Source organism: Lissotriton helveticus, chromosome 8 (genome assembly GCF_964261635.1).
Source record: "Lissotriton helveticus chromosome 8, aLisHel1.1, whole genome shotgun sequence".
Lineage (NCBI taxonomy): Eukaryota > Metazoa > Chordata > Amphibia > Caudata > Salamandridae > Lissotriton > Lissotriton helveticus.
In genome coordinates, this window is record NC_136069.1 from 1,702,562,124 (window position 1) to 1,702,589,884 (window position 27,761).

At 42.0% G+C, this 27,761-nt stretch overlaps 1 protein-coding gene across 1 annotated transcript in view; it reads left to right on the top strand.

The window, feature by feature from the left end:
- The window catches only part of LOC144773634 (pepsin A-like), a 107,731-nt gene that overhangs the window by 46,327 nt on the left and 33,643 nt on the right, over positions 1–27,761 (top strand). Inside the window, exons 4-6 of the mRNA XM_078658782.1 lie at positions 7,434–7,552; positions 13,542–13,738; positions 24,169–24,285. Of these exons, the coding sequence (XP_078514908.1) occupies positions 7,434–7,552; positions 13,542–13,738; positions 24,169–24,285 (433 nt within the window). The remainder of the gene's footprint in view (positions 1–7,433; positions 7,553–13,541; positions 13,739–24,168; positions 24,286–27,761) is intronic.

Sequence of the window (27,761 nt, forward strand, 5' to 3'; positions counted from 1 at the left end):
GGGAGTTGACGATCTTCTAGATGACTTTTGCTGGGAACGGAAGCAGGGAGATGGGCGGGAAGTTCAGATCCTTTTGGACCATAATGCTTCTTTTGACACCATCTCCCACTCTGGTCTCATTTCTCATCTCTGGTCAGTTAACATGCAGGGCTCTGCTGTAACCTGGATTACCTCATTTCACTCTGAGAAAATTCAATCAGTCTTTTTTCCTTCTTTATGCTGGGACCCTAACTCTGATCTCTCGGGGCTCCTTGATCTCACTCCATTGGCTGCCTCAAATCATTCTTATGGTTTTGTCCTGAAGTCCTCTGCCGACAACACTGAGGTCGATGTATCCTATAATGACGCAGAAGATTTTACGCCTTTGCTGGAAGCAGCTTCCTCATGGATGAAAGAAACTGCCTAAAATTAAAGAGCCACAAAACCCCAGTCCTGGTATTTGACTTCTGCCTGGTTTCCCAATGAACTAAACAAGTTCCCTCTTAACCTGTGGTTCGTGGACCCTCAGGGGTCTGCAACACCTACTCAAGGGGTACGCAACATCTTCTAAAATTAAATAATATGAACAGAATATTATATTAGATAATTTGAAATTGAAGTTAAAAATTAAGTTGATGACCTCATATGGATTCATGGGAGAGTTAAAGTGCATAAAACTGAATATAGTATGGACAATAGCCGGCCTTGATTGCATTGAGAAAAGCTCCATCCTTCCTGTTATATTTTTGAATTTTTCATATTTGTTTAAGAATTAAATAAAAAGTTTCATCATGTGTGTATTTGTTCCAGTAATGATTAACATCTGTCATTTGTTGGCTGGAGTGAGGTATGAGGCACACGGGGCTCTCCTGTCCAGGACTGACACTGGCAAAAAGCTGGTGCAGACGTACCAATGCTTCTTGGCATCATGGTGCCAAAGGGTGTTGCTGCGGTGGCCACCCTCAGACCCCTATGAGTAGCCTCTACCCCCCTGCTATTGCATCACATCACACTGCCATCACCACAGTCCCCCGTGGGAAGTTGAGATGTCCCAGTTCATATATAAAGTCTTCTGTCTGAATTAGCCCATGGATATGGGAAGGGAGGGCCCCCGGATCCTGCCTGTGCCGCTGAAGTGGCACATGCATTCCTTCTACAGTTATTGAATACGACAGTCCATTATGACAAAGTCAAACTAGCATATATTCACTCACGGTTCTTCTACTGCGCTACGTGCCACCTTGCGGCCACTTAAGATCTGAAGTACAAGCCTTCCAGGTATCTTTGGGTCTTCAATGACCACAGATAACATTGGATTGACAAATGCCATGCCTCATGGGGGACACTGCCAACCTTTCTGCAGCAGCAAATCTGTTACGTCAGGTGAGATCAGAGGTAGTCCAGGAGTGGCGGTCCACCACGCTATACTACGTCATTTTAGGAGAATTGAGGAGGTTTCTGGTGGCCTTGCTTGACTAGCGGAGATCTGTGATCTGAAGATACGGAAAACACATGGGCAACAACTTTGTAAAGGTCTTGTGCAAGCCACAGCTGCCTTAGATAGTGAACCCCAGTGTTGCACCAAAGACAACTGAAGTAAAGAGCAGAAGTAAAAATGCACCTGAGAACAGGGGGGCATATTAACAAGGGCCATATCGCCGCTTTATTTGCAGTTTTGCCGCTAAAACGCCGATATCTTTATTGCCCTATTAGCAAGCTGTCGCTAACATCAGTTAGTGACAGCTTTTAGGCAATAGCGACCGGTTTGGGGCCCGCTTTGCATGTCAGCGATATTTATCGCTAATGACATGCAAAGTGGGCGTACCCAAACTGTTAGCGACTGAAAGCAGTCGCTAACACAGCTATCGCCTATTAGCAAGGCAGGCATATCAATAAAAAAAATTGCGCTAAGCGCGATTATCGCTATAATCTAATGCCTGCTAAAAACATGACTTACCTGTTTATCCAATGGGAGGTGGATTCTCGGATTAAGTCACCATTAGCGTTAATGTGTGAATATCGCTGGATTTCCAGCGACATCCACGCATTTCGCCACTATCGCTGGATATTTTAGCACAATGGAGAAAAACATTGCTAATAGCATGTTTTTTCCGCTAACATATCCAGCGATAGGCAGCGATAAAAAAAAATGCGCTAAGCAAGTTTTGCGATAAATATCGCAATTCCTTGCTAATATGCCCCTATGTGAGGTGTGGTCCGAAGTAACTTTTGTGCAACAGGATGAAAGTATTTGGAACGTATCAAGGTGGATCAAGGTTTACCAAGATCAAGATGACTGCAAGACACGAAAGGTGGTCGGACCTCATAGAAACATGTGCAGCCTCTTCATTATCGAGGCTAGACCTCTTCTTCTGAATCAGGTCAGCAAGCTCTAACCAAAATCAAGGCCACATCCCACTAAGATAAGAATGGACACATACGGAGGAGTCAACCCTGTGCTGTGCTTGGAAAGTGTGGAAATCCAGGAGAGACTGAAGAAATTGAACCTATCTGCAGATAAGTTGGCTTGTGGAGCCAGAAACAGAGTTGCAAAAGGAGTAGCACTGGTAGTGTTGGTAGAATAAGTTATGAGTTAACAAATGTCTTATAAGACAAGGGGGCATATTACCAAGGGTGGCGATAGGCAATTATCGCCGGTTTAGCTTTTAGGCGATAGCGAGCGGTTTGGGCTCCGCTTTGCATGTCAGCGATATTTATCGCTAATGACATGCAAAGTGGGCGTACCCAACCTGTTAGCGACTGAAAGCAGTCGCTAACGTCGCTATCACCTATTAGCAAGGCAGGCGTAGCGATGGAAATATTCCCGCTATCGCCAAAAACCACCGCCTGCTCAGACCAGTTCTTAGCCATGTTATCCAATGGGAGGTGGATAACATGGCTAAGAGCATTCCCACGCTAATGCATGAATATCGCTGCATTCTCAGCGATATTCACGGATTTTGCCTGATTTTTATCGCTTTTGAGATAAACCTTGCTATTAGCAAGTTATCTCAGCGATAAAAACTAGTGATGCGCGGCGATAAAAATATTGCCGCTAACCCTACTTAGCGATAAATATCGCAATTTGTTGGTAATATGCCCCAAGATGTAATAAGGTAGGGCTCAGTAGCTAGAAGTTTTTCTCCTGAGCACCGCACACGTTTATACAGGATGGAAACCGCTGAGGCGCTGCCATGTAGAGGTAAATTGGGATACATTAGACAGTTGGTAATTCAGACTCTGTAGATGATCCCTGCAGAGCAGAAATTTGGAAGTTACTCACCAGCCATTACTGACACTGCTATATATATAATGAGAGTCACATTGACAGTTCCTGTCAGGTGGACAGGAGTGACATCACCTTCATCAAGAGACCATCACTGGACCCAAGTGTCGTCATTTCATGTCACCCAGTCAGACTCCTCTCAGCTCTAGCTAAAACATCATACAGAGCTGAGGTGAACAATATTCTGATAATTTAGGCTAGTTTTGCGCCCAATACCACCGCGATTAGTCTATCCCACCTCCATTCCAGACCAGTAACACCGTCATGCCATAAGGGCTTCCACAGGGCACCGCTCTCTCAGCAGTGCTGGTCAACGCGTCTGTCTGTTCATCATATGAACGTTTGGAGAAGCATTGGTGTATACAGATAACATGCAGTTGATCATCAGACACCATTTTTAGATAATGGTTGGCACAGTAACTGACACTAAAAGCATTAAGATTGACCACAGCTACCAGGCAATGACAAACATCACTGTGGCAGGTCCCCTGGGCCAATGAGCCTGGCAGGAGGACTGGCACAACTGTCTGAGGTTAAATTCAAACGGTTTATTTTGTCTTACCGTGAAGCCAAATATTAATGCAGTCTGTGGCCAAGCTTCTATCCGTTGTAGCTCCATCGAAGCACTTTATCCTATTGCCCTATAGAATCCCATCTCACCTAAGTAGCTCTGTTAAGATGACACTGGTAAAGTTCAGCAGTTTGTATTCACCTCTCGACACCACCACAGGTTCCAGTCAGCTGGAGTCAGCTGTAGAACCTTCAGGTCAACCGACAATCGCACATTCCAACTGGGTCAGGACAGGAGGGGAAGAGGAATGTACCATTTAGACTAATTATAAAAAGTTCTTTGCACATTTTCCCTGGTGTGCTGTAGTAATGATCACTGCCTGGACTTCCTAACATGCAGTCTGTCTAAGTCACAGCAGCAGCAAACCATGGATTTGGGTTGAACTTTCACCCTGAGGAAGCATGACTCACAGACAGCAAGGAGCACGCATTGGTGAGGCGGACTCAGTGTAGATCCAGCTGCCTGGCTCATGAGGCCTTCTACATCCACAATCACTGTGGTCTGGACATAGGTGTAAGTCCCAGCGCTGCAGCCAGAGAAGTTAAGCTGTTACTAAAGAACCCGAGAGATAAACACAAGCAGGATAGTGGGCCCGATTCACAGAACGAACTTAAGACAAAATCCTAAACTTACTACTTTTGGTATTCACAGAAGTTAGGATTTTGTCTTAAGACAAACTTAGACAGACTTAAGACAGTCTTAAGTTAGGATTTAGTCTTAAGTCTGTCTTAAGTCTGTCTTAAGACAAACTTAAGACAACATCCTAACTTCTGTGAATACCAAAAGTCATAAGTTTAGGATTTTGTCTTAAGTTAGTTCTGTGAATCTGCCCCAGTGTTTCCAAACTATAAAAACTCTGAAAATTCTTCGACCTACTCCGGGTGCCTGCTAGAAAGACGGTTGCAGCAGCCCTAATTTTATCTCGCTTGGACTACTGCAACAGCCTCTATGCAGGAACGAAAAAGACGGTGGTGAAAAGATTGCAGGTGGTCCAGAATGCTGCAGCAAGACTGGTACTCAAACTCCCCAGGGACTCATCCTCAGCAGCAGAACTTAAAGCGCTTCACTGGCTACCGGTCCATACGAGGATTCTCTTTAAAATCACTGACCATTACATACAAAGCCATAAGCGAAACTGGACCAGAATATCTAAGATCCAGAATCAAGCCATACACCACCAAACGTACTCTGCGGTCTACTTCAGAGAACTTGTTAACTGTACCCGATTTCAAATTGAAAACCAGGGGTGGAAAGACTATGGCAGTACTAGGGACAAAAGCCTGGAACCGTCTACTCACTCAGCTGAGCCCAGACCGCCTGGCGCTATCTCTCAATTAAACACTTCACTCAGTCATCCTCTCCTCTGTGAAAATCTCCTAGATGTCATTTTCCACTAAGCGCCAAGATGCTCCTTGGAATGAACGTCCCTTTATAAAAAAAACAAAATATATATATATATATATATATACCCACTCTTTGGTACACCACCCACTGCTGGTCAGTGGTATACTGCACAACATCTTTAGCAACTGCTGTGCTCTCCCTTTCTGGAGACCTTAGCTGTCCTTCTAGACCCACAAAGCCACGTGTGATGCACTGGGCCCTTTACAAGACATCAAATCAGGCGAGCAGCCTTGGACTTGATGTTCCTTGTTTATGGTATTAGGAGGAATGTCATGTTCACACCCAACCACAGAGCAGTACACTCCAGTGATGCAGGCATGGCGTGTGGTGAACCGAATGTGATCCCGCTGCCCGTGGATACAGTGCATGCTGCAACACTTGCGCGCCTCTTATGTGATGACGTTTATGCACACTACGCCACCCCGCAGACGTCCACACCAGAATGTTTAAACAAAATTAGGAAAAGTTCAATTTATGTTTCAATCATGTACACAAATAGATTCTGCTGGACAAAAAAGCCTGGTTTGCTTCAATTCAGGAATGGATTTACATGTAAGCCCATTTTGTAAATTTAAAACAGTGGGGCATATTACCAAGGGCCCTTATCGCCGCTTTAGCGGGACTTTTTCTCCAGTTTAACACCAGTTAGCGACAGCTAGTAGGAGATAGCGACCATCTTGGGCCCCGCTTTGCATGTCAGTGATATTTATCACTAATGACATGCAAAGTGGGCGTGCCAAGATGTTAGCGACTGGAAACAGTCGCTAACATTGCTATCTCCTATTACCAACTTTTGGAGATATTCGCGCTAAGCATGAATATCTCCAAAAGCTAACACCTGCCCAGGAGCAGTTCTTAGCCATGTTATCCAATGGTAGGTGGATAACATGGCTAAGAGCATTAGCTCGGTAATGCATGAATATCGCTGACTTTTCAGCGATATTCATGCATTGCAGCAGATTTTTATCGCATTTGCGATAAACCTTGGTAATAGCAAGGTTCCTAAGCGATAAAAATTGCCGCAGGTCGGCGATACATTTTTGTCTCTAACCAAGCAATAGCGATAATTATCGCTATTGCTTGGTAATATGCCCCAGTATTTTTTCTTTTAATCAAAAGTACCTTCAGAACAGTTCTTGAGAGCCATGTGACCCTCTATTGGTCCATAAGTGTCAAATGATTCCGGCAGCTTTCAGAAGAAAGAGATCACACATGTTGTAAAAACTCACCAGAGTGGCCGGAGGCAGTCCACAGATTCAGGACTAAGCTGAACTTTCAATGGTATTTGTTTTGTTAGAGTAGGCGACTGAAGTGAGGGTGTAGAGGTTTCAGCTGCTGTGTCACTGTGCACAATCCTGTTTACACAAGTAGGGTCACGTGTTCAAACTGCAGAAAAGCATCACTGCTCAGTTTGTGATGGAAACATACTAACCCATGTTTGCTGAACTGTAGCCATCTCACCTGGGACATTTCCAGCCCATTAGTGGTCAAAGGTGAAGGGTATTTTAATCACTTGGGGCATATTTACAATAACTATCGCATCCCTCCAAATCAGCAGGGATGCGCCAGTTATTGTGCTCCACAGCTCCGCCATCATGGATGCACCATATTTACAATGCGGTGCACCATGGGGCAAAAACGGCACAGATGCGTGACGCATCTGTGCCGTAAAAGTGGCGCATTCCTGGAGTTGTGTTGCAAGCGCGACGCAGCTCCAGCAATGCTCTGGGGGCCCTATCTAGTTAATGCTGCGTCAATCCTTACGTCTGCTTCAGGCAGGCGCAGGGTTTTGACGCAGCATGGGCCTAAAAGTGACTGAGTGAAATCTTGTAGATTTCACTCAGTCACTTTTAGGAGGCGTTCCTGCGCCGGAACGCCCCCCCCCTTGCAAAGGAACGCCTACATGGGGCGCAGGGCTTTACAACGTGACGCGTCTCCCAGATGCGTCACGTTGTAAGTACCCCCGCACCATGGAGCAGGATTTGCGCCGCCGCTACCTCACAAATGTGATGCAACGGCGGCGTAAATAAGGCGCAAGGGGCTTGTAAATCTGCCCCTATATATCTCTACCTCTGTAACTGATTAAATATAACATCACCCATTCAATTATTGCTATCGATGAAGGACTAGAACTTATATGATGTATTTAAGTGGTTGCACCACAAAATATAAAAACTCTTTCTATTCCTTCAGTACAGCACCACCGTTTTGACCCCGCCCTCTCGTCCACCTTTAAGTCCAACGGTGAACTACTCGACATTCAGTATGGCACCGGGAGTATGACCGGCGTCCTTGGTACTGACACTGTTCAGGTAAGATATATTCTCTCCTTAAAGCTTGTGCAACAGTGGTGATCGTCTACATATGACATATATTAACTTTTCAATTACCTCATTTTAGTTTTTAGTGCTGCCGCATATGTCCCCAATAACAGGAATCATCCTAAATTTCCAAATCAGTCATAAGTTATCCATTGTGAATCTAGAGCAGACTGGCAGTGGGGCACATCCAAACCCTCACAAGTGATCTTTTAGTACACACATCATTATTCCTTTCCAAAAACTAAACTAATAATTTAAAACCACATGTCTGAATAGTAAATCACTCCAGGCATTTTGGGTAACTGCCATGAACATTGATTCACTAAAATGCCTGGGGTAGTGAAAGGAACCTCACAACTCAATGACATCACAGGAAGTGACATCATAGAACCTATGGCCCTGAATCCTATTAAGCAATGCCACAAGACCCTAATCCCGTTGACCTCATATTAATGCACATCACTTAAGACTGGTGTATACTTTTAAGGGGAAAAGTATTGGTAATTTACAGGGAGATGCAGGGGTCAAGCCCACTGGCACTAAATCGCAGGGACTATATATGTATATGAACTGAGGGGGAACACAGATGTGACGGTTCTGATCAAAATAATCATTTTTTCAAGTTTCAACAGTAATGGACCATGGCAACAATTCTTTTAAATTGTTGGTTTGCTAACTTATTTAATTTGTTTAAATTCATTGATTTTATTTGCAATATCAATATTGCACATTCCCCTTTTGAACTGATATTTTTCCAACTCAAACATAATCTCCCAGTGGGACCTGCAGAAGATAAACAGTGTTCATCAGAAAACTGTTTACTGTCTGAGCTTAATAGTGCTTTGCCACCTCTGAGGCCAGGGGTCACCGCAGCAGTACTAGGAGTCGCAAGATACACTAAATGATGCCCATGGAAGCTGTCCTTCTTCAGGAGATACACTTTAATCACCTGAATTCCAACAAATTAAAACAGCACATAGATTATTTTTAGAAAAAAATAATGATGTCATCTAAGTGGATGGCTGTTTACAAAACAACTCTAAGGAACTAAATATTAACCATGATGCAGAAGGAAGTTCAAAGGGCCTCTCACTGATGAGTATTATCTCGTTGTTGATGTCACATGTGTAGCTCCCATGACTCCCTCTTACCTTCAAGTATCCTTCCAATGGTTCGCTCAAACATAGATCATTTTCTTGCAAGTATTTATTTATTTGCGGTTTTGGTAGAGCGCAACACTCATCCCAGGGGATATCACGGTGCTTATACCAAGCAGAAACTACTGATGACTGATACTGAAGGAAGTTTAGAAATTGGGGAAGAGGTGGGTTTTCAGCTTTTTTCGGAACAGGAGATAATTTGTGGTATGTCTTAAGTCGACGGGAAGCTCATTCCACCTCTTTATAAATACGTTTAGTCCTAAACAATGCCGATTGAAGTGATCGTAGGTTCATAGTGGGGACATAAAATTCGATCTTCCCTTGAAGAATAGTGGGACCAGTCTTATGCAGAGCCCTATGGGCATGGCTGAGCAATTTAAAGGCAGCCCTCTGGCGCATCGGAAGCCAATGAAGTTTCTTCAAACATTCCGATGCCGAGTCTAGCTTGCCTTGGCCGCCGAATTCTGCAGTACCTGTAGGCGAGAGAACAGATGTTCATTCATCCCTACAAACAGCGCATTGCCATGGTCTAAACGACTAACCAATAGGGCCTGTGTGACCGAACGTCTGCAGTCCAGAGGTATCCAGGGAAATAACCTAGAGAGAAGTTTTAGGATGGCGAAACCCTTGCCACAGAGGGATCGCACATGATCCTTCATGGACAAGGCGTCATCCATGATGATCCCCAGGTTCCTGGCATGTTGTTTTGGAGTGGGGGCCAAACCCAATGAGGGTGGCCACCACGAGGCATCCCACACACGTTTGGCGCCACCAAACAGAAGAATATCAGATTTTCCTGCATTCAACTTTAGGCAGTGTGAATGCATCCCTCGGGCCAATTCTGAGAGGCAGTCGTGTAATTTGGTATTAGTGATATCAGGCTTCTCATCCAAGGTCACCATCAGCTGCGTGTCATCCGCATAAGAGCAGATGCCAATGCCCCACTTCCTTCCAATGTTGGCGAGAGAAGACATATAGACATTGAAAAGGGTGGGGCTCAGCGAGGCACCCTGGGGGACCCCGCAGCCGATGGAGTTGGGCCTGGAATGGAACTGACCCATATGTTCTGCCTGAGTGTGGTTGCTCAAAAAAGAGTGCTGCCAGCTCAATGCAGTGGATTGAACTCCTTTGCTCCGAAGTATGTTCAACAGGCAATTGTGGGATACCGTGTCAAACGCCGCTGACAGGTCAAGCAGTATCAGTGCCACTGCCCCAGCTTGATCGGTGGAGGATCTGATACTGTCCGACACTGCCAGCAACGTTGCCTCGGTGCTGTTGTTAGCTCTGAAGCCCGTCTGGGAGGGATCCAGGAGGAGGTTGGTTTCCAGGTACCTTGTCAGTTGTACATTGACCAGTTTCTCCAAAACTTTGGAGAGATAGGAAAGCTGGGAGATGGGTCTATAGTTCTCTGGGTTGAGAATGTCAGATCCAGCTTTCTTCAAGAGGGAAATCACCGAAGCATGCTTCCAAGCATCAGGGAAAATGGCAGTTCTTAGTGATTTATTAAAGAGTTGTGTGATCAAAGGACAGAGCGTGGACGCAATCTTTAAGAACACAAAATGGGGGCAGGGGTCCGAGGGGGAACCAGATTTGACTGTTTTCATGGCTGCTAGGACCTCGTCCACTGAGAGGGGTTCAAAGCCAGCTAAAAGGGGTGAAGTTCCCGAGTCTGGCGGGACCGTTGATGCTTCTGTTATGATCACAGTATTGGGGGGTTTATCTGTGTTACTGTGAGCATGTTGGGGGGTGAAGGTAGAGTAGATTTTCTTAATTTTCTCAGCAAAGAAGGTGCTAATATGGTCACAGGCCTCAACCGAGGGGGTGAGTGTTTAAGAGATGCTAGATGGTTTGCTAAGCTCCTTCACTATTTTAAACAGTTCCTTAGCTGAGTTACTGTTTTCTTGGATGCGCTGGGTAAAATAATCTTTCTTTGCATTCTTTATGGCAAGGGTATACAGTTTCCGATTAAGGACATAATTTAGTCTGGCTACACTGTCCTTGGACTGTCTCCAAAGATGTTCAAGTTTTTGACATTCCCTTTTATGACTTTTAAAATGGGGGGTGTACCATTTCTCCATTATAGCTGTTTTCCTAGATTCCCGCATCGGGGCTAGCTTGTTTAATATTTGCAGTATTCCAGCGTCTAGTAAGGTGACATCTGTACAGACAGAGGAATCATCCGGGAATTTAAAATTGGCCTCTTGAAAATGAACTTCTTCGTTGTCTATGCTACATCTATGGTCTAACCATAAGGTTTACTGACACAGGTCATATACATTGACAAAGGAAGTGACTAAATAATGCTGAATAGTTTGACCTCATAAATGTCACAAAATGATCACCTATTGGTCAAAATTGTAGGAACAATAAATAAACAGAAGTGAGTACAATTACTGAAACATTCTTCATAGATAGCAGGACTTCAATTCAGCATGCTTCAGAGCAAACTGCCACAATTTCCTCCACAATATAATTCACAAATGTTCTCAAACACTTGAAATCGCACCTGGCTGAAAGTATTACGTCCTTTCAAAGAGTAATGCATAAAAGAAGACATAGGGGCTGATTGCAATGCCGATCGGAAAGGTCACGAACGGCAGTTGGATTCCCCTACACCGTGTCGGAACCTATGTTTACGACTCAGTCAGAAACATTTCCGACTGACCGTTTACGATGTTCTCGGTCAGAAAGTAAATCGTTCAGTCAGTCTGAAACAGTTCTGACTGGCATTCGGAAACTCTGAGTCAGTCAAAGCAAAATCGTACAGCTCTACGAACCACGTATCCGACCGACGGATTACGATGTCAGATTCGGACAGCCTTTCCAAATCTGTCAGTCCAAAATGAAAAAACTGTCCGAAACTGACTTTGGGGGCCCATAGCAGGCCCCCCTTCATCCTGTGGCCTCCGGTTGGGGACAAAAGGACCACCTTCAAAACCATGCACAGTGTGGCAGGCACCATGGTGTGCCTGCCACAGGGTGCAAGGTTTTCCATCCCCACGCCCTTTTTTCAATCGTCGAACGCGAGACAGTCAGAACCGATTCCCACAAGGAATCGGTCAGTTTGCATTCCTACTGACATTGTAATCAGCCCCTTAGTGCCTGATTACGAATTTGAGGGACAGGGTTACTAAATCAGAAATGTGACGGATATCCTGTCCACCAAATTACAATTCCATTATATTTCTATGGAACTTGTAGTATAGCGGACGGGATATCTAGCACATTTGTGATGGAATATCACATCCACCAAACTCATAATCAGGCCCTTATTGTTAGAGTCCAGGTAGAAGCATGGAAACTTATTAGGAGCACTTGATCAACAATTTTTATATTCACTATTTATTTAGTTATGTATCTTTTTATTTATCTTTCTGTTTATAATGTATAGATTATAAATTGTTGTGTAAAAACATATAAATACTACAAAAAGTCACAGGCACACTGAGTAGCATATCTCAATATAAAAATGTCACAAATCTAGCAATACATATTAGCACTGCTCATTGGTTGGTACTAATTGGATTTTCTAGGGTTATGTAGCCCTACTTAATGCAATGATACACGCTGCAAAGTCTATTTTGTCTCTTAACAAAACCTATTTAAATTCTGAGATTCAGGAGCTGCCTTTCAGGTTCTAGTCGTTCGGAAATATTTCATTCTGCCCCCCAAATTCACACAATTGATTCTGACAAAAATATCTTCATACTTACCTAAATATGTAAACAATCATAATATCTCCAACCAAAGTCTGCTGAATGGTCCATACTCATTATCACCTTTCAATATGTTATTCTCATCTCCTTAGGAGTAAGAGTTGTTGTCAGGGATGGAAAGTCCTTCAAGAACAGTTTAGAGCACATGTCCACTAGAATATTGGCCCCGCTCAAGAAGTAGCAAACACTTGAGCTCAGTTTGCAGACTCCCAAATGCTTGTGTGGTAATGAAGTTTCCAAAACTCTGATAGGACTGAACATCAGTGGTGACCACACATGGAGACAGTCCACAGTCCTTTACCTAGGTAACAATGACGTAAACCCCTTAAGTTTTGCTAACAAGTACTTTGATTTATACCTGCGATTAGTTTTAAAATTATTATCATATTTGAATGACATTTCAAGGGCACTCTTGATGTTGATCTATGATTCAATAATTCACCTATTTTAAAACTCATGCAAATATTCACTAGAATGATCCTCTTATTTTTTGTTCAGACAAAAATAATTCGAAATTGTTCAGTGATCTTTAGGGAGAAAGAACATAAGACAGACTTTTCTTTAACTTTCCTTAATAGTTGTAGTAGCTCTCATCGACCTAAAGGTATCAGGCCAAACAGGCTTGGAAATTAAAACTCATACGAATCAAAACCTGTCCGGCATTGCTCGGTCCAGTTATCCATCTGTGCTGCTAGTGTGGACAAATGCTTGGCAGGGAGCGTTTGCCGATTGCATTGTTAATTGTTGGAAGTCACTTCAGATGTTTGAGGGTAGTGTAAGCATGGGTCTTCATTGTTGTACATGTTCATTCACCAATGTCCATCAAGCAATATTAAAGGGTTGAATTTCGAAAGAGTAGGGCAAACCATGTAATGTGTGATTAATGTCTTAAGGTGCACTGCAAACACTGTGGTGTATGTTAGTATAATTTGATGGGGTAAGTTAGCTCATCATTACATATGTGTTGGTAAATTGAATTTGGACAGGGGAGTTACAAGTGTCATTTTTTGCAGGGCCTTCGAACATTGTAACTCACATACCTGTCCCTGCCTTGCGTGCATTACAGCGTAGGGTGCATCTCAGTTGCATTCTAATTACTTTCAGGTGGAAGATATCAGAGTCATGAACCAGACATTCGGCCTCTGTCATACTGAAGCCTCGTTCTTCTACTACATAGAATTTGATGGGATCCTGGGCCTGGCATATCCAAGCCTTTCTTTTGATGCAGTCACCCCTGTTTTTGACAACATGTGGAGTCAACAATTACTGTCCGAGGATCTCTTCTCAGTCTTTCTGAGCTCGTAAGTATTTCTATTTGCACCATGCTAGATTTATTTGCTTTGTGTTCCAAATATTTGATTACAATGTATAATAAGACAATATACCATACAATAAACAGCACCATAAAAGGCACAAATAACTTTACCAAATAGCATTAATATAATAAATGTGCCACTATAACAACAAATATAACAGGATATTAAAGTAAAAATCCATAAAAAGGAGTAAATAAAAATGTCTTTACATTGATAACTTAACAGACCTACTAATTTTAACCATAAAGCCTTTACATATTAAACGAGTACATAACGTATTAGTAATGTTATTCATAAATATAATGCTATATAATTATCAATCGGTTTCTAAAATAAATGATAAGAAGGTGTATTCTGAACTACACCAGATAGAGTCCGAATGGCTCCTCTTCTAGTAAAAATCGATCGAAGAACACCATGAAAGGACTGATAACAATGAAGCTTTTTTTTCCAATTGGTAGAAATTGATTTTAAAGCAGCAGAGATCTGGAAAAGCTAGACGTTTGCTATTTAAATCAGACATTTTTATAGAAAGTAAAATAGATTTACAAATCAGCATATTATACGAAAGATTATCTGCAATATTAAATATTTTCGTAATAATCACTCAAGCTTCCTTCCAAAACTCAGTAAAGGTATTACATTCATAAAGCATATGTCTTAACGAGCGTGTTCAGGTTACACTATCAACAATTAAGAGAATTTAAGAGTTTTGCATAAAATAACTTTACAGGAGCCCATAGAAAATTAAATAGTATGAAGGAATTGGTTGGACCTAAAGATACAGACTGCCATCCGGATATATATTTCATCTATATTTTCCTCTATGTGTCTTGAGAAACTGATATATCTAATTGTTTATACAGATAAGTAGAACGTTGATATTGTCCCCTTCAAAATTATTACATTTGCTTCTATACAACATTGATACAACATAAAGATGAAGTAGGTACTGTTTGAATGCAAATTTCTAGATCAGAGGTGACATTTAGAGGAACATTATTAGGAAATGAATTAAGGAAAGAATTACATAATTGTTCTTATTTAGAATGCCCGAAGGAGATAAAACAGTTTTTTGTTGCAATTCATCGAAAGTAAAAAAAAATATTGTGATAAATATCTTCTAAATAAAAAATGACCTGCTTTATCCAAGATTGCCAAATCTTTGTATTTCAACCAAGTTTTAACAATTGATTATACGATAATGACATAGTTGAGGTATGAGAAATAGGAGATTGAAAGAGAGATTCTAAATCTTGTAATATTATGTTTGTGGTCTTCAGTGTGATGGACCTTTTTAGTAAAGTGGTAGAGTTAGACATAGTGAATAATGCAGGTAAAGGAAATGGTAATATCAATCTTTGTTCAATAAGAAGCCATGAAGGTGTATTATTAATCTCTGTATGATTAAACCAACAGGAACTTTGTTTTGAAATAAACGCATTAGGATCATTAAGAAAATCTAGCAAACCAAAACCACAATTACACTAAGCTATTTTTTAATTTTTTATAGTGGGGGGTTTGTTATTCCAAATAAATTTAGATGAATGTGTATCTACATTTGTGTAAAACTTAACAGGAAATTGAGTAGGTATCATATAAAGGAGGTAAAACATTTTTGGAGCAACGATAATTTTTATAGAATCAACTTTTCCCAACCAGGATAGATGTAAGGCGGACCATTTATTGATTGTTTAATGGTATTAGAAAATAGGATACCAAGATATTTAAGTTTTGTTTTGCCGTATTTATTCATTGTTGGGCAGCACATCAGAGGTACAAAGAACATTCAAAGGAAAAAAGTCTGTTTTATTAGTGTTTAAAGTATAACCTGAAAGCTGACAGTATGTTTAAATTATATTTAATAGAGGAGGAATGGATGATTCAGGATTATTAATGTATAGTAGTACATCACCAGCAGAGGCATTGCTTTTTATAGCAACATCATTTATAATGAGGGCTTCAATTTCCACACAATTTTATATGGCAATGAGTAATGGAGTAAAAGTAAAAGTAATAAAAGACAACCATGTCAGGGGCCTCTAAAAGGAAATAAAAAGTGTAATTTGACCATTAATGAAATGTTTTGCAGCCAAACCAGAATAGAGTGCTGAACTCATACAAATAATCAAACTGCCAAAATTAAACGCAGATATGGTATGGAATAGATACTGCCAATGTACTTTATCAAAGGCTTTTTCAGTATCTAATGCTAGAACTCAGAGGGTAGAGGTTAGGACGGTCTAGCTTCAATTGCATGTTTTATTAGTGTTTTATATAGTGCAAACTTGACCCGAAGATAACAGGTATCAGATTGCTTTACATGAGCACCAGTTTTGTTACAGATGGACACATGCATTTTTGTTAGGCATGGGGAGATTAAGTGATTTACCCAGAATCGGTACAAAAGGGGGTGGTGATAGACGGAGCATCTGAACCAATCAAACACTCACACCCAGTCAAAAGATCTAGGTTTAATCCATCACCGTTCTTTAGCCCACTCTGCCACCCCAGTTCAGACATGGCTATATGCAAATCAGTCTGACCCTGTGCCTCATGGGAACAGTCCAGCCCGAACTGCCAAGCCATGCCTTCCCTGGACCGGAAGCAAGCTTCCGAGGACCGGTTTCTGGCATTAAAGCCATCTTCAGCCCGGCTTGCTTGAATCCAGTGGCAAAGTGAGCAAGGGACTCACGTCTGAGCATACCCTGCCACACTTATGGCGGCCAAAAGCGGTACAAAAGGGGGTGCTGATGGACGGAGCATCTGAACCAATCAAACACTCACACCCAGTCAAAAGATCTGGGTTTAATCCATCGACGTTCTTTAGCCCACTCTGCCTCCCCAGTTCAGACATGGCTATATGCAAATCAGTCTGACCCTGTGCCTCAGGGAACAGTCCAGCCCGAACTGCCAAGCCATGCCTTCCCTGGACCGGAAACAAGCTTCCGAGGACTGGTTTCTGGCATTACAGCCGTCTTCAGCCCGGCTTGCTTGAATCCAGTGGGAAAGTGAGCAAGGGACTCACGTCTGAGCATACCCTGCCACACTTATGGCGGCCAAAAGCGGTACAAAAGGGGGTGGTGATGGACGGAGCATCTGAACCAATCAAACACTCACACCCAGTCAAAAGATCTGGGTTTAATCCATCACCGTTCTTTAGCCCACTCTGCCACCCCAGTTCAGACATGGCTATATGCAAATCAGTCTGACCCTGTGCCTCTTGGGAACAGTCCAGCCTGAACTGCCAAGCCATGCCTTCCCTGGACCGGAAAAAAGCTTCTGAGGACCGGTTTCTGGCATTACAGCCGTCTTCTGCCTGGCTTGCTTGAATCCAGTGGCAAAGTGAGCAAGGGACTCATGCCTGAGCATACCCTGCCACACTTATGGCAGCCAAAAGCGGTACAAAAGAGGGTGGTGATGGACGGAGCATCTGAACCAATCAAACACTCACACCCAGTCAAAAGATCTGGGCTTAATCCATCACCATTCTTTAGCCCACTCTGCCACCCCAGTTCAGACATGGCTATATGCAAATCAGTCTGACCCTGTGCCTCATGGGAACAGTCCAGCCCGAACTGCCAAGCCATGCCTTCCCTGGACCGGAAACAAGCTTCCTAGGACCGGTTTCTGGCATTACAGCCGTCTTCAGCCCGGCTTGCTTGAATCCAGTGGCAAAGTGAGTAAGGGAATCACGTCTAAGCATACCCTGCCAAACTTATGGCGGCCAAAAGCGGTAAAAAAGGGGGTGGTGATGGACGGAGCATCTGAACCAATCAAACACTCACACCCAGTCAAAAGATCTGGGTTTAATCCATCTCCGTTCTTTAGCCCACTCTGCCACCCCAGTTCAGACATGGCTATATGCAAATCAGTCTGACCCTGTGCCTCATGGGAACAGTCCAGCCCGAACTGCCAAGCCATGCCTTCCCTGGACCGGAAACAAGCTTCTGAGGACAGGTTTCTGGCATTACAGCCGTCTTCAGCCCGGCTTGCTTGAATCCAGTAGCAAAGTGAGCAAGGGTCTCACGTCTGAGCATACCCTGCCACACTTATGGCGGCCAAAAGCGGTACAAAAGGGGGTGGTGATGGACGGAGCATCTGAACCAATCAAATACTCACACCCAGTCAAAAGATCTGGGTTTAATCCATCACCGTTCTTTAGCCCACTCTGCCACCACAGTTCAGACATGGTTATATGCAAATCAGTCTGACCCTGTGCCTCATGGCAACAGTCCAGCCCGAACTGCCAAGATTTACCCAGAATCAGCGGATGTTGAGCTTCTCTGCCAAGACTCAAAACTGGTTCCCCAGCTTCGAGGTCAACCGCTCCAGCTGTAAGGCTACATCCATCCTCTCCCCTGCATGTAAAAGTAATCTGATGTTGTTTAGAGAATGCCTGTTTCATGAAACCAGATTGATACATGTGAATGATAGTGTCAAGCACAGAGGTCAACCTAATAGCAAGAATTTTGCATAAAGTTTACAGTCTTGATTAATTAAAAATATAGGGTGATAATTTGAAACAACAGTGGGATCTTTATTAGGTTTCGGGATAACTATAATCAAAGCTTCAGTAAAGGACCCAGCAGTTGATCTTGAAATACAAAGGCACGTAAATAGCTTAAGTAAATGAAATGAAATGTGAGGAGGAAAATTCTTTATAAAATTCAGAAGAAATATCATCTGGAGGAGGAGATTTAAGCAATTTAAGTGATTTAATCGCTGATTCAACTTCTTGTAATGTGATCGGTATATCCACTTTATTTCCAACTGATAGGAAAATTTTAGGTAAACCACATATTTTTAAGAAATTACCAATATATGAAATATCAATAGATGGAGGATTATTATATATGGTTGAATAATAATAAAAAAATTAATTGACTATTTCTTTGTGAGAAAATGCAGTTTTACCATTTGAACCATGCATAGCATTAATTTGAGTTTTATCTTTTTTAACACGTAGATAATTTGCCAAAAATCTTCCAGATCGGTTAAAACTGAAAAAAAAAATTGGTATAATATTAACAATTTGTATGTTAGCAGTTTTGCTTATTAGTGAGTTTAACTCATAGCGAAGATTTCGTAATTGCAATTAATTTCTTATATGATTAGATGTGATAAACAGGCCTTCATGTTTTGCTATTTGCTTATCTAAATCTTTAATTTTAGAGTTAAATAATGTATTATGTGCCACTATAGATACTGTTATCACTCCGATTTATGCCTTAAATGCATCCCTTTGATTTACAAATGAAGTAGAACCATCTAAATTAAAATTAAAATAATCATATATAGCTGGCAACACTTTTGGTTTATTTTTATCATTAAGAGCAATATTTGTATTCATGCACCATCAACATTGAGATTGTTAAATAGAGTTAGTAAAAACACATGAATTGAGTGCATGATTGGAAATATCTATACTATAGATAGTAGGTTCAGAAATGGGATGGATTAATTGCTGTGATGTTAATAAATAGTGAATTCAAGAATAGCAATTATGAGGATTAGAGATTTTATTTTGATGTTTCTCTGTTGGGTGATGCGAACGCCAAATATCTACCAATTTGGTAGCTCTAAAGAAAGATTTGAGAGTAAAAAAGGCATTGGGAGGATGATATTTGGCCTGAGATGTTCTATTCAATAAAGGGTCACATATTAGGTTAAAGTCACCTCCAATAATAAGGGGAACATTACCTAATGTTAGCACTTCAGAGGTGAAAGGAGATCTAAAATGCCATGTGGGTTAATAACAACCCGGATTTTACATCGTACGCATTGTTACCGCGCATGGCATTACATCGCAAGTCATTTCAACGACTTGCGCTACGTGGCGTGCAACAACAGGGAATGTGTTGGATTTTAAATCCAACACCTTCCCTGCTGTTGCGCTAACTGGAGAAAGAAATGTAATTTATACTATTCCTAAGTCCGGCGCGCCATCTAGCACAAGTCATTGAAACGACTTGCGGAGTAATGTCATGAGTGATAACAACGCGTAAGATGTAACAACCACATTGTTTCCTACCGCATGCTAACACCACACGTTGCAACATCACATATTCAAAATGAGGGTCATTATTTGTTGGGCTGTCCACATTAATCAGGTGTAAAATGGTATTATCAATTTTAGTTTGAACTATAAGGTAACAACCATCTGAATCGTGACATTTGTTTGGAGATGGTGTTTTTTAGCAAAGAGAATTGCATCTTCATTTTTGTGTAAACTGCAGGAGAAGAAATAACATTACCAAAACATGTGTTTAATGTATAAGAGTCTCCTCTAGTAAACAAATATCAGCATAATGCCTCATTAAGTTATCTAAAACGTTAAAAGATTTACCCAGGTGTTGTAAACCTCTAACATCAAAAGAAACAATTTTAATACTATTAATGTTACCTATTCTCAAAAAAGAGGGAAGACACTAAACAAGAAGAAAAAAGATAGTCTGGGAGAGTAAAAGTAACTCTAAAAATAGATGAAAGGAGGAAAAGGAAAGACAAGGACACACATCAAAAAGACAACATAGAAACATAAATAATACTCATGAATCACATGCACACGTGCAGAATGACCTGCCTAGATAATGCCCTCATAAAGAAACTCGGCTAAATAGGCTAGAAATAACAACAATTATAGCAAAGGAATCAAGTTTTAGTCTCATTCATTTCCATGGATAGCGGAAAATGTTGATCCAAGAACATGCAAAGATCATCAGAATGCTAAAAGGACTTGGAGTAACCATCCTTCCATATTCTAATAGTAGATGGGTCAAAAAGGTCATATTTAAATCCATAGGTACTTAGGGCCTGATTCGGATCCAGTCCGGAAAGTTCTCCGTACGGCTCGGATCCGGAAAGCTTTCCGGATGAAACGTGCTCCGGGAGTCCGAGTGAGCGACTATGATGCGTCCGTAGGCATACAGACTCGATTCACTCGGACTTCTATTGAACTCTATGGGAGCCTGCATACAGATGCGTACAGAGGCTCCCTTTGCAAAAAAGGAGTGGCTGGGGAAAGGCATACACCCTGTGGCGGACACCCTATGGTGACCGCCACACTATGCATGCTTGGATCGGGAGACCCATGGTCACCCACTTTGACAGATTCGGAGGGTCCCGGGTGAAGGGAGGCCTGCTACAGCCCCCTGGAGTATGCTTCGCACAACCATTTTGTCTCACTGAGGCCGAGGCGAAGGGGCTGTCCGGATCCTGCATCATACTCACTCGGTCGGAATATGGCTACATTGCACAGCACATTTTGTCTACGTACAAGTTGTACGGACAGGTTCGGGTCCCAGAAACGATCCGCTTGGCGGGAACGCGAACTTCGCATTGTACTTGGTCATTCGGACCTGTGTACGATTCAGTCGAAAACAAGGGCTACGAATCAGATCCAGTAAAGCTAAATCTGATTCGGAGGCCTTCCGAACGACATCGGAATCGGGCCTTAAGTCGTGGCCTGAGATTCGTGATGTTTTGCAGATTTTAACGGTTTCCTTGGTTAAGTCTTGATAGATGAAAATGTTATTACCAGTGGGCATTAAAGACGGGATCTCTCTGGCCGCTTTCTGGATCTACACTAAATGATGATGATGCAGAACTTTAAAGATCATTTGTCAAGGTTCGCTGTGACTTGGAATACGATGTGAAGGAATTCTGTGCACCTTGTCCAATTAAAATGTTCCCAGGAATTCTAAAAGAAAAAGACTAGGGGCCAGATGTAGGTAGCCTAATACCAGTCGATAACGGCCGAAATTACCGAATTTCGGCTGTTACCGACCAGTATTAGGCTTTCTAGATGTAGGAGGCCAAATTGAAGGATTCGGTAATTTACCGAATCTGTAATTTAAGGAATCAGTAAATTACCGAATCCTTAAGATACAGAATCGGTAATTACCGATTCCTGAATGTAGGGTGCACTCAAGTGAGTGCATTTGTCATTTAAGTATTCTTTATTTACCACCAACTACAAGTTGGTGGTAAATATCGAAAACCGTTAAAAAAGCAATTTTGTCCTTTTTTAACAGTGCCATGTGGCAGACATACATGCCCTTAGGGAATGTATGTGAGCCACATGTGCACCCATGCACTATTCAGTGGTGCAACAGGGTGTCAATGTGACACCCTGCCACCCTTGTGAGTATTCCCCCTATTACCGATTTGGTATTAACCGAATCGGTAATTCCAATTCATTCCTATGGGCCCCCGGCCCCTTAGGAATGAATGGGATTTACCGATTCGGTAAATACCGAATCGGTAAATACAGAATATTACCGATTTGATAAAATTTAGAGAATCATTCGCTACATCACATTTACCGATTCCCAAATACCGAATCAGTAAAATTCGGTATTTAGGAATCGGTAATATGTGATTACCTACATCTGGCACTAGGTAACAAATCTTTCCAACTACCGCCTGCAATCATTGCCTTCTACATCATCTAGTAAAATAAAAATACACACCTTGTACTGATTACGATTTTCTAAACCAAGCAATAAGTTACTCAATGGCAACATTTTTGCTGTGATAGACATCAGACTGTAATTTTTTAATTTGTTATTCCGCAGTTTTATAGCATTATCTGAGACTTTCATGGAGAGACTAGCCATGTCATTTTGCATATTTTTTATTTCTGACTCAGTATTGTTTGCACTAGAACAAGTTGCTTGTAACTCTTCCAATAAAGTACCTAACTATGGTTGAATAGAGTCTACAATTGTTTACTTTACTGGTGGAGGAGAAGTTGTTTGTTTGCGTTTATTATTCATAACATGTATATTTTTCCCTACTATATTAATAGAGAAGCTGTACTAAAGACAAGTGCAGTGCAAATTGAAAAAAATGGTAAGAATAAATAAAAGTCACCGCAATAATAGACTGTGCAATTTCTAAAACCAGCTGTGGGAGTAGTTTTATCCTCAGCAGTGTCTTTTCTTTAGAGTAACTCCGCCCTCCTGACAGGAAATTCAGCAGTTCCTTACTTGAGAGACTGGTGAAAAGCTTGATGAGGGAAAGGCCATCAAAACAGCATAAAAAGCTTCAGCAGTGGTATCCCTGCCAGTGTTGATCACCAAACCTAGATTATAATCAATTCAACAGGTATTTCTATTCATAAATCGTTTAAAATGATTGTCAACAAAGTGGGCGTCACTGAGGATTGTCGGGAGGTGGCAACCTTGTTTCGCGCACTCGTGCAACTCCCTAGTTTTATTTGTTTTAATGCAACCAATCACACAAGGGCTTTTTGACATCAATTTTTGGTTGTTGGTTACTGGGTACATGTTACTGGCTTTGCAAAGAAGTGAGAGCACAGACACATAGCCCCACATCCAATGGGACTTTTAATTCAGATATGTCTGATAACTTCTGTTACATCATGAAGTCGCTGTGGTAAAAAGGTCATCTGCCCCCTAAAGGCAGCCAATCTTTATTGCCTCTCCAGACACTAGGGGGCATATTATCAACAACTAGCGATATTTATCGCTAAATAGGCTTAGCGACATTTGTTTATCACCGCGCATCACTGGATTTTATGGCAGAGATAACGTGCTATTAGCAACATTTATCTCTAAAGTGATAACATTTCCGTCGATAGAGGCGAAATGCTAAATGAATATTGCTGGAAATCCGGTGATATTCAGGCATTATTGCTAATAGGGACTTAGCCTGAATATCCACCTTCCATTGGATATACAGGCTAATAACTGGTCTGAGCAGGCGTTAGGTTATGGAGATATTTGCGCTTAGCGCGAATATTTCCATCGCTACGCCTGTGTTGATAATAGGCGATAGCGATGTAAACGACTGCTTTCAGTCGCTAACAGGTTGGGTACGCTCACTTTGCATGTCATTAGCGATAAATATCGCTGACATGCAAAGCGGGCCGCAAACCGCTCGCTATCGCCTAAAAGCTGTTGCTAACCTCTGTTAGCGACAGCTTGCTAATAGGGCGATAAAATTATCGCCGCTTTGCGGCCGAAAACGGCTGCTAAAGCGGCGAAAATCTCATATTTCCAGACTTGGTAATATGCCCCTAGATTTTATGGACTAGTGTTAGATAGTTTTTATCTCCCGCACAGTCAGTCAACATCCTTTTAATTGGTTTATATGAAAATAAACCATACAATCACATTTAAAATCACAATAAAAATAAAACAACGACAATAAAAACACAGTGCCAATAAAACGTTAAAATCCTATTTAAACCAAGTCTATTTCTATAAATTCTAATGCACTATAAAAAGAACTGTAGCTCTTCAATCGTGTTGTATGTCTATACCTTTTGCAAAGTTACACCTTTTCTACATTTTGATTTCTTGGACTTTTGTGTTTTCACTTGCATTACCTGTTATAATCATTTTTCTGTTCACTAATAACTGACGGTGGATGCTTTGCTTCCACAGTGATGATTCAACTGGGAGTTTTATCATGTTCGGAGGATGGGACCCTTCCTACTTCCAGGGCACCCTCAAGTGGGTGCCAGTTGCTGAAGAAGAATTCTGGTTGATTGTAATAGACAGGTACCTACTCATCACCCAATCCTGAAGGAAGCATGTTCAGTCCATTTGTGTTTTTATTTAAGGAGTTGTGGAAAGTGCTGTACAACCATGCTGTGATGGAATACTGCTAGATACAAATGAAAAAGGACTGTAGAACTGAAAAGTTAAAGTTCTTTCTGTGAAGCTGTGTATCTCCTTCTTCAATGATACTCTACAGAGTGACTTCCACTCTGTTGGAAGGATGGTTCTCTGCATGGCTTGGTGAAGCTGTGCACCCCTGCATTTGCTCAAATCTGACCGACCCTTGTGCCTCCTCCCGTGGCACTGATATCAAATGGAACCCACTGAGAGTTCTCCCATCTTACAGACATCAGTGGAGGGGGGTAATATGAGCTTCGATTTCCAGCAAACCCAGGGGCATATTATCAAGAAACGGCGTTAAAATTATTGCCGCTTTAGTGGCACGAAACTAGTGTTAACATGGGCTTCCATTGGAATTCTCTATGGCATATTATCAAGCCCATTATCGCCATTTTAGCGGCAGTTTTGTGCGGCTAAAACGGCGATAATTTTACCGCCGTTCCTTGATAATATGCCCCCGAGTGAACACAACATCTTCCAGGAAGATTTGATGGGGTTCACCACTATGAATAGTTTGGGAAAAAAAATGGAATCAAAATCTGCACTTAAAGCAAAAATGTCACATATATGTGATCAAAAGACATTCACATTCAATATTAATGTACTTTTCATGGTGTGCAGAACCTACCTCAAGCTTCCCAGGTATTGATTCTATTTTTTACAGAATATGCAGAGGGGTGCCCCCGTATGTCAATAACACTGTGCCAAGGCTCGCATGTGCCATGGGTGTCCCCTTACACCAAGAATGTCATACACCATGACAGGCCTAGCATTTTGTCACCCATATACCATGGGTGACCCATATGTAAAAAATTAGCTCTGTGGTTTCAGGGCCGCATTCTGACATTGTTCCCAGCCCTCAATCCACAATATGCCAAGGTATTTCTATAGTAAACAGTGTTTGCCATGAATCCTTTTCAACGCATGTAATTACAACGTGGTCGTTACAATGACCGCGTTGTAACAACGCATACCATTCCCCGCTATTCCACTTGCAGAGGGGCAGTAGGTGTTGTATTTAAAATCCAACACATTCCCTACTGTTGCACATACTGTAGTTGGAATAGTAAATTATACTATTCCAACATCTAGCACCCCCCTAGAGCAAGTTGTTGTTGCAACTTGCGGAGTAAAGGTATACGTTGTTAAAACGCGGTCCGAACCCACAAGCAGATTGGGAATGTGGGCCAAGTGATGGGCTGTTTTACACTTCTCTTTACACCTGCTTTAAGAAGGAAACACTCCGGTGCTTAATTTGAGCCAGTGGTTGCCAGTGCTCGCCACCGGCACTAATGACAGTCCACCACATGTAAGCACTATCGGTATAATTTTGAGATGAGCACAGCAAGAATATTTATTAATTCAATATACATTAAAATAAATAATACCTGCAACACATGCCATTGTTATTTATTCATTTATTTATTTGTAAGCACACATTCATCCGAGAGGATATCACTGCGCTAGGAAAGCAAACACCTACAATGGGAGTAAACGCTCAAAAACTCAGTCGTTTCATTAAACCTTGGGGAACAAATGAGTTTTTAGTTTTCTTCTGAATGACATATAGTCATCGGTAAGACGAATTTCCAGCGGAAGTTCGTTCCAATGAGTTGCTTTGGACGGCGGAATAGTCTGAAAAGTCACACTTGTAGGAGTGTGTGTCGGAAGGTGGATATCTGACTATATGGTTACCCCAACTTATTGCCTAGTGTTTAGCTGGTTTTCAACTTAGTGGGCCTGGGATCCTGCTAATCAGGGCCCCAGGCTATCTGTTCTCTCTGTAAAATGGACTCCATGTACTTTAGGTACATCTCCAATTGGATATTGGGTCACCTTATGAACCCCTGTATAGTGTACCATAGGTACCCGGGGCATAGGTGTACCCAGGGCCTACCAGGGGCTGCAGCATGTATTATGCCACTTCCTAACCTGTGGTTGTTCAGTGTAGTCCCCGTGATTCCCTATGCCCTAGGCCTATTCATCTGTTCTGAAGTGGTTCTTATACCACTTACTTAGTATATGGTTCGTGAGGCCCCTAGGGCAGAATTGTATTTGTGCAACTTATAGTATGCTTATTGAGTCACTTGTGCTGTATCTCGAACTCTGACCTCATAAAGAGTGCAGAGGGGTTGAGTTAGTAATAAATACATATACATTTTATATATACCTTGTGTGGTGTCCTTTCATTTGGTATTCAAGGGATTATAATTGGTAAAACAATTGGCTTCACATGCTCTCTGAAGTATTAGCCTAAGACTGCTTTGTCCACGCTACCACTTGGATAGCTGGTCTATAAGGTTGACTTTACAACCATCACCATAAGGGTTGTTTGGACTGATACAGGGTGCCCACTAGAATAGTGGACATCACATATCAGGCCAACTTCTCACAGTGTGATTGCTAGTAGTTGTGTTTTTGCTCCTATTAGCAGCGCTGGCAGGGGGCAATTAGTCATGCAAGCTTCAGTGGCCTTCTGAGTAGGGCCCTGGGACTTGATATTTTACAAATGAGCACTGGGACACTCCATCTGACTTGTAAGGGGGCACTTTTCAGGGTACTTGTGGGGCATATTTACAATCCCTTGTGCCGCCGGTGCATCACTTTTTGCGACTCACCGGCTGCAAAGTATTGTGCTCCATATTTACAAGGACACGTAAAGCCACCCTGTGTGACTTTTCGTGTCCTTGTAAATACAATCCCTTGTCACGCAGCACTTTGCATGAAAGGGGCGTTTCATGGGTGTTGCTGTGGGTGTTCTTACGCATCACGCATCACCCATGGATTATGACTCATTTCCAGATTTACAACGTTTTCTAAAGGTGGGAATGCATCTGAATCAGAATCGCAAGGAGGTGCAACGAGGACAAATACTTATATTAATCCTCGTTTTTTTCTCTTTCTATGCGAGCTGCATTCTGTAGCACACATAGAATGTGGAAAAAAGGTGTCCCTTCCTGCACAAAAACAATCATCCCAACAACACAGACACGATTGTGCAAGGGTGCAAGGGTGCCTCTATCCTTTCAGGAAGACCAAGATTTGGAAGATGTGCATCGGTATGCCCTCAACTTTCTCAGATTTCTGGCACACCCTGAGAATTACTAGCATTTTCCATGGGGATGTGCTATGCAAGTTCAAATGGGATCTGCTGTGCATGTTTTTTGGGGGGGAGAATTGTGCTGTGCCTGTTCCATTGGGATGTGCTGTGCATGTTCTGTGTGTGTGGATGTGCTGTGCTTGTTCTGGGCAGATATGCTGTGCATCTTCCGTGCAGATGTGCTGTGCATGTTCCGTAGGGATGTGCCCTTCATTTGCCATGGAGATACTCTGTGTATGTTCCCTGGGCATGTGCT